This window comes from Lutjanus erythropterus, chromosome 13, assembly GCF_056507025.1.
Source record: "Lutjanus erythropterus isolate fLutEry1 chromosome 13, fLutEry1.hap2, whole genome shotgun sequence".
In the NCBI taxonomy this organism is placed as follows: Eukaryota; Metazoa; Chordata; class Actinopteri; order Lutjaniformes; family Lutjanidae; genus Lutjanus; species Lutjanus erythropterus.
This window is the reverse complement of record NC_139329.1, coordinates 3475212-3487439: the sequence shown is the minus strand read 5'-3', so window position 1 is coordinate 3487439 and position 12228 is coordinate 3475212. Positions and strand designations below refer to the sequence as shown.

General features: G+C 41.6%; 1 protein-coding gene across 1 annotated transcript in view; it reads right to left on the bottom strand.

Moving 5' to 3' along the window:
- Positions 1-6217: 6217 nt before the first annotated feature.
- Positions 6218-12228, bottom strand: part of aars1 (alanyl-tRNA synthetase 1) — a 29448-nt gene continuing 23437 nt past the window's right edge. Inside the window, exons 18-20 of the mRNA XM_084733276.1 lie at positions 9318-9524; positions 8767-8880; positions 6218-7499 (exon numbers count right to left, since the gene is read on the bottom strand). Coding sequence (XP_084589402.1) covers positions 7320-7499; positions 8767-8880; positions 9318-9524 — 501 coding nt within the window. The 3' untranslated portion in view covers positions 6218-7319. The remainder of the gene's footprint in view (positions 7500-8766; positions 8881-9317; positions 9525-12228) is intronic.

Genomic DNA, 12228 nt, shown 5'->3' with positions numbered 1-12228 from the left:
TCATTTTGAGTCATTTTTTACTTAAAAAAAAAGACTAAATTCTCTGATTTCAGCTTCTTAAATGTAAATATTTTCTGGTTTCTTTACTCCTCTGACAGTAAACTGAATATCTTTGAGTTGTGGACAAAACAAGACATTTGAGGACGTCATCTTGAGCTAGGACCAAACAACTAATTGATCAATTGAGAAAATAATCGACTGATCAATCAATGATGAAAATAATCATTAGTTGCAGCCCTAAAAACATTAATTAGGCTAAACACGAGGTGATCAAAAAGTAAGTCATTATCAGTAGCTCATTCTTTCTGTACCTCATACAAACCCACTTAAAATAATCTGAACTATTCCTTTAAAGGTCGGTGTGGCTGAATCTGGACGTATTGTTTGTGTTTTCTCTATCTGTCTCAAACACACATTCATGCTTTTGTGCCTTGTCCTGCTGCTAGACGTCTCTCGCCTACAGCTGCTCCATCGGTGACTAACACCTGCTACCTTTGCATTTTTTTTAGTCTCACACACGTCTTCTTGGCTGAGAGCTGTGCCTTTTGAGCTGCACACACACCCACATGAAAACACACACTCTGCCTTCTGCTCGGGGTACAGACGCGTCCCGCTCTTCACTTCTTACTGCTTTGTACGCTGACATTGTTTTCTAAAGACTGCTGCAGGCTAAAGGAGACGAAGTAAACTGACGCAGCTGTGAATCCGTATTAGACTACTTTTTGAACATATAGCGAACACTTCTGAGGCTTTTCTGCTTTTACTCGACTACACATAGTGATGAAGAGCAGACAGAGAGGGTCATCTGCTGGATCCAAGCCTAAATGCTGCAGCTACCTGTCTCCTCTTCCTTTCCAACTGCAAACAACAGATGGTGAAGATGACAAAGCGTTTAAAGGTTTCCACATATCAGTGTGCGCCGCTGCCATCATGACTCAGTGTTTTCTGGGAGTTGCTCGGGCTGCCGTGGTCCTGTGTTATTGATGTTTCTTTCCCCAAGATGCTCCTTCCAGCTTCAAAATGAATGTGTAAATTGTTTTGGAGATAATGTCAGAGCATCTCTGGGCTCTCCGGCAGCAGGGTAACACATGACTATCACATCCTGACAGCCGAGTGGCGGGTTAGAAAAGTCCTCACTGTGCCCCCAAACAGGCGAGACCCTGTTCCAGTGTTGAAACTGTTATCAGCTGCCTCAATTTCTCACAGTTGTAGACCAGAACATTGTGATCAGATAGAGGGTGGAGCAGGGTGATCCCCCTCTGCTGTGTGGCAGCCTAAATTAGAGTTGTTGTTTTTTTTAGTTTTTTTCCCATCAACAGTACATGACACAGATCTGAGCGTGTTCCCTGTAGCATTTCTAACCTAAAGTAGGTCTTTTCTCCTGTCGCTGACCCAATACACCCGTTCTTCTTCTTCTAGAGCTGATTTCTTAAAATAACTGGGAGCAGCGGCAGCAGTTTTCAGGTCAGCGTCTGAAGGAATGAAGAGCTGCGTGGGTTGAGAGCATTTTTAGGAAGCGTGGTCCGTGACTGTGACGGTCAGGGGTCCAGGAAGCAGCAGCGTGTTTTCTCAAGAGAAATCTGAACCTGTGGTTCCGTCTAGAGCTGCAGCAGTTAGTTGATTAGGTGGGAAGAATATTAGCAGCCAGCTGTTTTAATCATTTCAGTTTTTACTTGCTGGTTCCAACTTCTTAAAGGGATAGTTTGGATTATTTGAAATGTGGTTGTATGAGGTACTTATTGATAGTGAGTGTATTACCTGCAGTAGATGCCGGTTGACTCACCCCCAAGTTAGAGAAGAAGAGAGGAATACTAGTAAAGTTAGGAAATGCACTGCTGTCGACAGGGTCAGCAACAAAAGGTATTTTAGTCACTCAAAAATGGTCCACCTAAAAAAAAATCAGTTTAAGTATATACTGTATTTAGAATACTTTTGCCATATTATTTTCTAATAGGAAACCGCTGTTATATAAACCAGATATTGCTCTCTCTAAACCAACCAAACTCCATAGGCAAAATCAGTCATTTTATCTCACAGAACACAGGAGTGATGTACCGCTGCCTTGATCGGTTCGTTTGTTTGTGTCATTGTGTGACTTTGGTGTTTTACAGTGTTAGTTAGGATTCACTGAGGTCACTCACACGAGTAAACTAACAGATCCAAGCAGCCGTAGGCCAGAAACTCCTGTCGCCTGCAAGGTAAAATCAGTGATTTCACCAATGGAGTTTGGTTGGTTTATATAACGGTAGTTTCCCGTCAGAAAAGTCTATCTGACTGCAAGGTAAAGTGATGAGAACATTCTGAATATAACATATACTTGCACAGATATTGATTGATATGTGTATAAAACACATTTTGTTGCTGACCCTGTTCACAGCAGCACATTGCTTAGTTTCCTACACCAGGACTCCTGCTGCTTCGACCTCCATCTACTGTAGGTAACACACTGACTGTGGAGAAGTACCTCATACAACCAGACTTCAAAAAATCCTAACTGTCCCTTTAAATGGGAGGATTTGTGGCTTTCTGGTCATTTATGACAGTAGATGAAGAGTCTTGGGTTTTGGACGTCACTTTGAGCTCTGGGAAATTTGACATTTTATAGAGAAAACAATTAATCTGTTAATCGCAAAAACACTTGTTTGTTGCAGCCTTGGTGCCATCCTCTGATAACAGTGACAGCACGCGTTGAGTCTCCGTCACAACTTTTAAACTGGTCTAATTTCTTTATAACATTTTATTTTCTTTTTGAAATTCTGGGCCAGGCTCTCCAAAACATCCCCGCGCTCTTTGTTCTACGTTGCTGTCAGTGGGATCCAGGTTCCTCTCATCCAGGACTATTTTTACACCATTTTGTCTCACACATTACGTGCTGAGGCGCATTTCAGTAAAGCCACAAACCACCCAATTACTGTTTGCCTGAAAACGTGTTATGGAGCCTTGTGCGACTGCAGAAAACAGCAGACACAAACAACTGGAGCCTACCACGAATCCTACTTTTTTTTTTTTACTGGATAGAAAAAAAGAGGCACATTAAAGTCATTCCACTAAATTTTGTGTGGGGTAATTAAACAGATTGAGCGCGCAAATGAACCTGTTCAGCTCACAGACAGTGATGTTTTCACATGTATTGATTTTAAAGGGATTGTTTGACATTTTGGAAAATACACTTTTTGCTCAGAGTCAGTTGGGAAGATTGATAACAGAGACAGAGAGTGGGATCAATCTTCTCATCTAACTCTCAGCAAGAAAGCAAAATAAGCGTTCATCCCAAAATGTCAAACTATATATCCCTGCTCGTTTTTTTCCCTAGCTGTCGTACTTTAGGCTTTATTGCTCTGAAATATTCATCAGAACCTCATTACTGAGCTACAGTTCACACAAAATCAGAAAATTGGATCAATTTGTGGCCGTCTGGCAGGGGAAAAACAATCTAGGCAGCATCTCCAGCTGTAACACCAGAGAATCGGTGCCAGAAGAAAAGAAATCACAGCTCTCGTGGCTTGAGAAAAACTTTAATACCGCTCACATCTCCTCAACCTGTTTTTCTTTCCAGTTGCTATAACTGAGGTGGCCGCAGCTCAGTCGTTTCAGAGGTAATAGAGGATATTTCTGCGAGAAAGAGCAAATACATCCTGATCAAAACACCGCCGGTCCGGGCTGCTGGCGTGGTGACACGGCCTGCGACTGTTGCCAGCTCGCTGTGGCGTGTGAGGCGGAGGTGAGGACAGCCTCGGGCAGCTCTTTGCTCATCATCTCACTGGTCTGCGCCGAACAGAAATGGCTCTTTAGCAGCAGCCGCTGAGCTGCACGCTGCACATGTCAGACTGTCTCTGTGGATTCTAACGCTAACACTCGTACCTCTGTCAGCTACCGTGCCAACACCCAGCAATCAAATATGAAGCATCAAGCAGGATTACAGGCCGCTTAGTCAATACATCCCATAACAGCAAAACGTACAGGTGGCTCATGTGAAACAGATGCTGCAGGAAACAGAGGAGTCCAGGAATTCAGTTTGGATGGTTTCCTGCTCTCTGGATCTGTCATCGTCTAGTCATGGCTTTAAAGGGATAGTTCAGATGTTTTTAAGTGGGGTTAAGTGAGCTACTTACCTGTAGTCAGTGTGTCACTTTCAGAAGAGGGCGGTCGACATGCTCCCAGCAGCAGGATACCTGTGTAGGAAGCTATTTAAAATATTTTTTACCTTGCCATTTCTAACAGGAAACTGCCGTTATATAAGCAACCAGACTCCAAAGACAAAAGCAGTAATTTTACCTTGCAGTACATGGGGGTTGCAGGTCTACTGCTGCCTCGATCTGTTCGTTTGTTCGTGTTATTGTGTGACTTTGGTGTTTTACAGGGTTTGTTCAGATTCACCAGTCACACAATGATTAACAACAAACTAACAAATCGAGGCAGCGGTAGACGAGCAACTTCTGTGTTCTACAAGATTAAATGAATAATTTCACCAGTGGAGTCTGATTAGATTTGAGAGAGTGGTATTAATTTATATAACAGCAGTTCCCTGTCAGAAAAGGCTGTCTGACAGCAAAGGTAAAGTGAGAATGAGAGTCAACAATCAACTATCTTTCTGGTGCATTTACAAGCAGCAACTGACAAATCCTACTGATTCTACCTTTAAGCTTACATTTGTAGGAGCTATACAAAGACAAAGACAACTGGACTGTGGAGAAGCAGCTCACGCAACCACACGTCAAATTATCTGAACTATTACTTTCATGTCGCATACTTAAGTAGGACTACCGTTCAAACAAGGTAGTACATGTGTATTTACTACATTCAAACATATGTATGATATGTGATCTGACTCTTTGTATCTTATGCTATTGTACAAATAAAAGCTTCATGAAACATGAATTTAAAGTGTGATGTGTTTAAGTATCTGTTACATAATTTGGTCTAGAAAGCAGAAAAATATTAAAACTAGCTTCAAGTTAGCACTGGGGAGTACGCTGCTGAGTAATCAAGATTTTAAAATGTGCTAAGTTTGTTTGACTTGTTCTAAACTACCCACTGAGCAGTTTACTCATTTATCAGTAATAATATTCCATTTTCAATTCCATATACTAGCATACTTTTCCTGGCGTAAGACTTTGAGTGCAGGATTTCTGCCTGTGGTTTAATTTGTGTTGTGGTGTTGGATCATCAATCCTCCCTCCTCTGCTGCCAGGTGCCATTTAACTTGAACTGCCAGACAAGGATGATTAAAGCCAAAGTCATTTATTAGCCTGGAAAGTGGCAACTAAATTTATTTCCTTCAGCTGCAAAACAAACATTTTAAGCAGCTACAATCGATAGTTTTTGGAAAAACTAGGGTTCTATAATGCATATGACTTACTGATACCATGTTCAGGCTCAGGGTTTTGGTTTTACGGTTTTTCACTGTTTTACGGCTTCATTCTTGGCAAAAGAGCTCTGAAACACCACTGTATGTACAAACTATTATGATAGCATCGTGAGGCATTGAGCCAGGGGGCTATCCTTCTCTTAAACTAGACTAAAATTGAACGCCACAGTGAGGGACTGTACTGCAGGGCATTTAAATAGGTTAGTGTTTGCAATGGATCAGTTTAAAAGGTGATATGTTAGTGTTTACAGCTCGCTTCTTTTGCCCCCAAAGTGGCCAAAAAATGTTAGTGGATGTAAAGAACAGTTTATCAGTACTGTTACTGTAGAGACAACATCAGGCCTGAATGATGCACCTATACTCCCTCTCTTTAAATGTTCTATTTTGGTTTGAAACATTCAAAAATGAACTGAAATGATCAACATAATGTGAGGAAATAAAATGGCATGTTAGCACCTGGTCAGTAACAGTGATTTCCCTATTGCCCGCTTCTTTTGGACCATGGGCCTAAAACCTCTTCTTCTTGGCAGTACCAAGCACCTGTGCTAGTGGTGGAACCAACACTTGGCGCTCCAGACCTCCAGCTGCACGGCTAACTGAGCTATCTAGCCTACAGCACCTAGCTAGCCATTACTCTGGTGTTATGTTGCCCCGTTTGTTCAGAGTGTGTTGGTTTACATACTGCACCTTTAAACCAACAGTGTTAATAATGAACAGTGTGGTGTAACTGATCACATATGAACTAAGGCAATACTTAATGTTCAGAGTAAACTGTGTCTGTATCTGTATCTTTGAAATGAATCACCAATACAAATATATCACATCTGAATAAAACAAGGTAGGCACATAGCAATTACCGGTCATATTTATTCCATTCCCACTATCTGACATTTCTTTGACATGAAACAGCTACAATGATTAAAGACACTTTGAACAGTCTGCATTCAATCAGAATTAAATGTCAGTGAAAAGTTACAGATTAATTATTGGACAGGTTCATGATCATTTTATACACATAATGAATTATTAATTTACTAAATTAAACCTGTTGACTTAGGTAATGGCTTGTTATTTAAGCAAGACTATGATACAGCTACTGCGTGTATAACTGAAGTCCAACCAATCACAGGAGAGAACTCAGGCTTTCGCTCACATAGATGGACGGCGCCACTGCTCAGAGATCAGATCAAACTATTGATACGCTGTGTGTTCTGTAGCTAAAATCATTCAAGAGCCTCGCTGGCTTTTCACTTTTCTTTCTGAGGGCTGAGCTCAGGTGGAACAGCGAGCCTCAAGTTTAAACTGCTGAAGTTGAAAGCAGCCCTGAACAGGAGGGAGAGCCGAAGTGCTTTGGGGGGTCGTCTTTAAATAAACAGGACTACAGTGAGATGAAACGAACACAGAGGAAGGATAAGAGTTCATCAAGAGCCAACTTCATGCTCAAAACACCAGTCTAGAGTTTTTGTTGCTTCGTCTGAGCTGTACAGTACTTGTAGGAGGCTAAATCAATCAGAAGTACATCCCTTTTCTGTTCCTCTGTACACAAGCATGCAAAATAAGTGGCCACTAAAATAAATTCTTTAAATCATCTCTTTCAACTGGATGAGAGGACCTTTCTATTTATTCAAGCTATTTCCACAGAGATGACTTTTACTGGGGACAGTCAGCCACCATTGTCCCAGTAAATATATAAGTGGCTCATTTACAGCTGGCTGAGAGTCAGTGGTCGTCTGTCAACATGGCAGGAGAGAGAAACCCGAGTTTAGTTTGTGTTTTGACCCAAAGGGGGAAGAAAAGAGGAGAGGAAGTTTGGCGTTTGGTGTCTTTAACTCAGTTAAGACTCAGGACCAGTAACGTGCACTGGCACCTCATTTTTTTCCACTTCACTCCCTGACGTATGTATGCAACCTCGTCTCCTCCTCTCTCCACCTCCTACACAGACCCCGCTCTCTTAGTTCTCTCCCAGTTTGAGCCGTGCAAATGTGTTGGCCATCTGTAGCGCCTCCTGCAGGCACTGTGTGTTCCTGCCTGTCGCCTGGGCCGACATGTCCTTGCCGCCTCCTTTGCCGTCCAGCAGGGGGCACAGCTCCTGAACCCACTCACTGGCCTTCAGACCGCGATTGGCCACCTCCTGGAGAAGAGAGGAGGGGTGAGAAAGGTTCTCAGCATGCTGTACCGGCCAATCCCAACGTCCACATTCACAGACTCTCAGACTCTGAGGTAGGTTTCTAGTTAAGTCCACACGGTTTAGAGCTGTACAAATGCATGTCAATGCCACATTAGCCAAGCTAAGGATCTACAGTGAAGATTCAGGCTAAAAACATGGTGTCAGTGACATCTTTCTAGTCAACTTGGCATATTGGGGCTGTAGGAGACTTGGATTACACCAGATGAGCAGTATATAAACCCGACCTTCAATCAGCATGAGGGTGAAATAATGACTGAATTTTCATTTTTGGGTGAACTATCCCTTTAAACACAGGGCGACCACGGCAACTCTACAAGGATTGTAGATGATGGAACTCCTGCATTCTAAAAAATTTCATTATTATATATTAATTTTTTTTTTTTTTCCACAAACAGAAATTTTGTAAATCAGTAGTAGATAGTTTTTGATTATGGTGTGATTTTTGCAGTGATCTGTACTGAACTAAGATGTTTCCCTCTGTCTGTAGAATATGATGTGAGGCCAGGACACCTTTGTAAAATGCTGCCCATTGCACATTATTTGGTCTATGAATTGTCTGCATTTGTGTCTTAAAAATTGATTTGTATGTGCTGCTATTGTTACCTGAATGTTTTTCTTTTAGGAAGTTTCATATTATGTTGATTTTAGAGGCTTCTTGTAGACAAAAACAGTTGTTTCCACCATAAAACTGAACGTCAAAAAAAAAAATACTGACAGAAAAATCTCCTGCTGCTTCTTTTTAACTGGCGAACATTTGACTTCCTGTGACTCTGCCTGGGAAAATGTGAACGCAGGCTGATTAAGGAGAATCAAAGCCGCTGGCAGACATTAAGAACATTTATACAGAAATAGCCTATCTTCCCGTGGATGGTCTAGTTAACTTATGTAGGTCATTTAGAGGCAATAGCATTAAATTAATAATTTAATTAATGATAACCAATTAAAAACTCCTTGTAGTAGCTTTAATTAACAAAAAAGTCAAACATGGGAGGAGCACAAGAACAAATAAGTTTACATCTAAGTGTATAATGCTGTTTTGACATAAAGGAGTAACTGACTGACACACTGTCTCATTCACATTTATACCCTTTCAGGCCCTTTCAGCCTCTCACACACACACACACACACACACTTACCCAGTCTGTGAGTGTTCAGGGCTTAAAGCTTTAAGGGGGGACACTGGGATTGAGTGAATGATCGGCTGCGTTACCTGTGGGACTTGACACAGGCAGGTGATCTTGCCGGCGTCGGGGTCTACAGTGAAGAGCATGGCGGCGGTCTGAGGGGAGCTCGTCTTCAGCAGCTTCAGAGACTCGTTCAGTGCCTGAGAGAAGTGAAGGATAAATGTGAGGAGGAAATAAAAGGAGGACAGAAAGAGAAGTGGAGTAGAAACAGGGCGGGAAGAAAGACAAAAAGTCTCCTAATCAGCACTATTGATGTCTCAAGGTCAGAATTAATGGGCCACAGAGCTGATTTGGTCCCATGGCAATAACACAAAGAGATAAGCAATGAGACTGCCTGAGAAAATGTGCAATACTGCAGAGATAAAGTGAATTTTAATACTATTATTTATTTTGGTTCATGATGCAGATGAAGTCTTGGGGTTTGGTTACAGATTTCCTCCTTGTGGGTGTGAAGGGGCTCATTTTAGGCTGATATGTCAATTCAGGTAAAATAAAATGAGAAGGAATGGTGTCGTACAAATTCTGTTACGTAATTTTGTGACATTTAATTTCCGAAGTTGTTAAAAGTCTCTCTCACCTTAGCTGAGGCTCCGGTCTCCATCTCCATGATGAGCAGCGGTTGGTTGGGGTTGCTTTGAATCACCTCATTGGTCTTTTCCAGGACTCTCTTCTGGATGTCAGCCTTGTAGGAGCGGTCCAGGTCGTCCATGATCTTCTTCAGGCCCTTCAGGGTTTCCCTCATCTCATCCTTCTGCCACTGGGAGATCACAGCTGTGCCTATGGACTGCAGAGAGGACAGACATGTTGGTACCACAGCACAGAGTTGCAAATTTAACTTTCTACCTCAGTGTCCCACAACTGTTCCAAATTCTAGTTTCAACTGCCCCGGACTGTACAGCTACTGTCCTAAATTAAAAGTTTATTTTTCCCATTCTACAAACTAAATATAGTTTTATTAACTTTGTTTCAGTACCTTGCATCACTTCAGTGACTCACCCTGGTCAACAACTTAAGTTCTGTTAGTTGCTGCACTTTTATCAGAATTTTAAAAAAGAAATCACAAAGGTTTCTGAACACACAGCCACTTTTCAGTATTCTTTTAGTCATCGGTTGAATTACTGTTTCTTGTTTATCACTAACATTTGATCAAAATGCATCAATGCATAGAAATGGATTAAAGCATTAAAAAAACTCCAGGACAAACTACAGACTCCCCATGGACAAACTATAAAACAGAGAAGCAGAGAAGGCCTGCCACACATTAACCCTCGACACCTGTGAAACAAATAACACCATAACACACAACCACTACTGCTGTTTTCTTCTGCAGTAATATACTCAAGACCAACAGAGTTCGATGAGAAAACAGTGCTTTTCTATATTATTTCTATTTTATTTCTGTAGTTTGTTTGTTTGTAATTTTTAGACTTGCACCGATTTCAACTTTCTTAGCCGATTCTGATTTCCGATTATTGAGGGGTCTGACCTACCGATTCCGATTTTGGCCGGTTCCGATTTTCAGTCTTTCTAAGAACTGTAATTGACAGCATTCACAAACATTTTTGCAACTTTTCTTGTAAATATGTTCATAATAAGACACTGACTATTAAATATTAATTTAATACTTTCTCCAAAATCATCCAGATTACAACCAGGCCTTGTTATAATTTTTATATTAAGATTATGAATTGGGTGAACGTGATCTCGCGATATCTCGCGGGATTTCGTGGGACGCGATTTCACGTGATCTTTTGTGGAAGCGGATGTAAACAAACCGGAGACTAACGCGGTGCAACAGTTTGAAGTAAAACTTTGCCGTGAGAAAAACAAACACAGAAGTTAAAGGAGTCTGGATGAGAAAATGTCTGAGGAGATGCATCAACACAGGATGTTTATTCTTCAGCCAGAACAGGAGGTGAGATTTGAACTGTCCCTCTGTGAACAGCAGTCTGCTGCTAGCTTGCTAGCATTAGCCTGAAGTGTGAGAGAGTTTACGGCTGTTTTGCGACATTGTCAGCTGCTCTGTTTCGTTGTAGACTGTCTGTCTTCTCTTTATCTTGTTCTTGGAATCTGTCTCTGACACCATCTTCAAGCAGACGTGTGTCAGAGTGTGTAGCTGTTATCAGCGCTGTGTTGACGTCACGGTCAGTTTGTCTGCTGCGCGCATGACGTGATCATCGTGAAGAACATGTGTGTGACAATGACGGGCACAGAACCGGATTTGTGACGCTGACCGGCCGGTCACCGGTCAAGGCCAGTCACGTGAAAACCGGCCCGATTCCGAGCACTGCCGATTAATCGGTGCAAGTCTAGTAATTTTAAAGCTTTTTTCGATCTGTGAAATATAGTCAGGTTTACATAATGTCTGAATAAAAATATTTAATTTCAGAGTGGGTGAAACCTTTTTATTAGACAAAATCTGTTCACATAATGTGCTATTGCATCCACCTGGTTACAAGTTCATTGTCCATGTTTAAAGGAAATAATATTCAATCAAATTAGAGTAATTATAACCCCCCAAAACTGTGAAAACATGATGGTACTCGTTCTTTTACAGTATTGTAGGTCACAGAGATGCAGTTCTTGTGAACATGACGGGGATACAAACACTTCAAGTGCTGTAGTCTGTTGTTAAATTCCAGAGGAAGGAGAACAACACCTACCAGCACTGAGCAACTACATGTACAACATAGCGATATGCAGCAAGGCTCCACTTCAACTTGTCCAAAAGAAAAAGCAGCTATGTGCAGATCAACTTAGTTAACCCACAGGGTGGGCAGGTTTGGATTAACTTTCTAGAAAATATCATAGGTTACGACAAGTAGGTCAAGTGACAAAGCAGCAGTCAGAGTAAGTTTAAATGACTCACAGAAAGACTGTGTGCATTTGTCCTCCATCTACCTTCCTCTCTCTGTCTCCCTCTCAGTCAAACACACACACACATCCTGGCTGCAGCAGTGCACACAGCAGCGCATCCAATGCGCTCTGTCAGCTCAGCTGATCGATGCTCAAAGAACCCCAAAATAGGTTAAATCTCTAAACTGTGGACTCTGTTCTTTCCTCCACTGCAGCTGAACACCAGGCTAAAAAATCAGTATAAACCTAGAGATGTGCACTGCAATTCTGTTAAAATAAACTGTTATAATATGAAGGGAAAAAGAGTGAGAGAATGAAAGGAAAAAAGCAACAGACTTCATATCTGAACAGAAATCACTGTCGCACTACATTCCAGACATGACAACATGCTCTCCTGACACTGATTTGTGGCAGTCAGTAAATCTCCCCCTCAGTCTTTTGTCCTGAGTTTTTATTTTAGGTGGCAAAGACGAGCAACACTGGCTGAATTTTATTCTCATTTTCATCTTTTACTGTGGTTCAATATTAGGTACCAAAACCCTTGGAAATTCACCAGTATCGGTATCAGACACTAAATATCTGGGATGGTGACGTCTGCAGTCCTCACTGGAATCCAAAAGGCAGAAATCCGT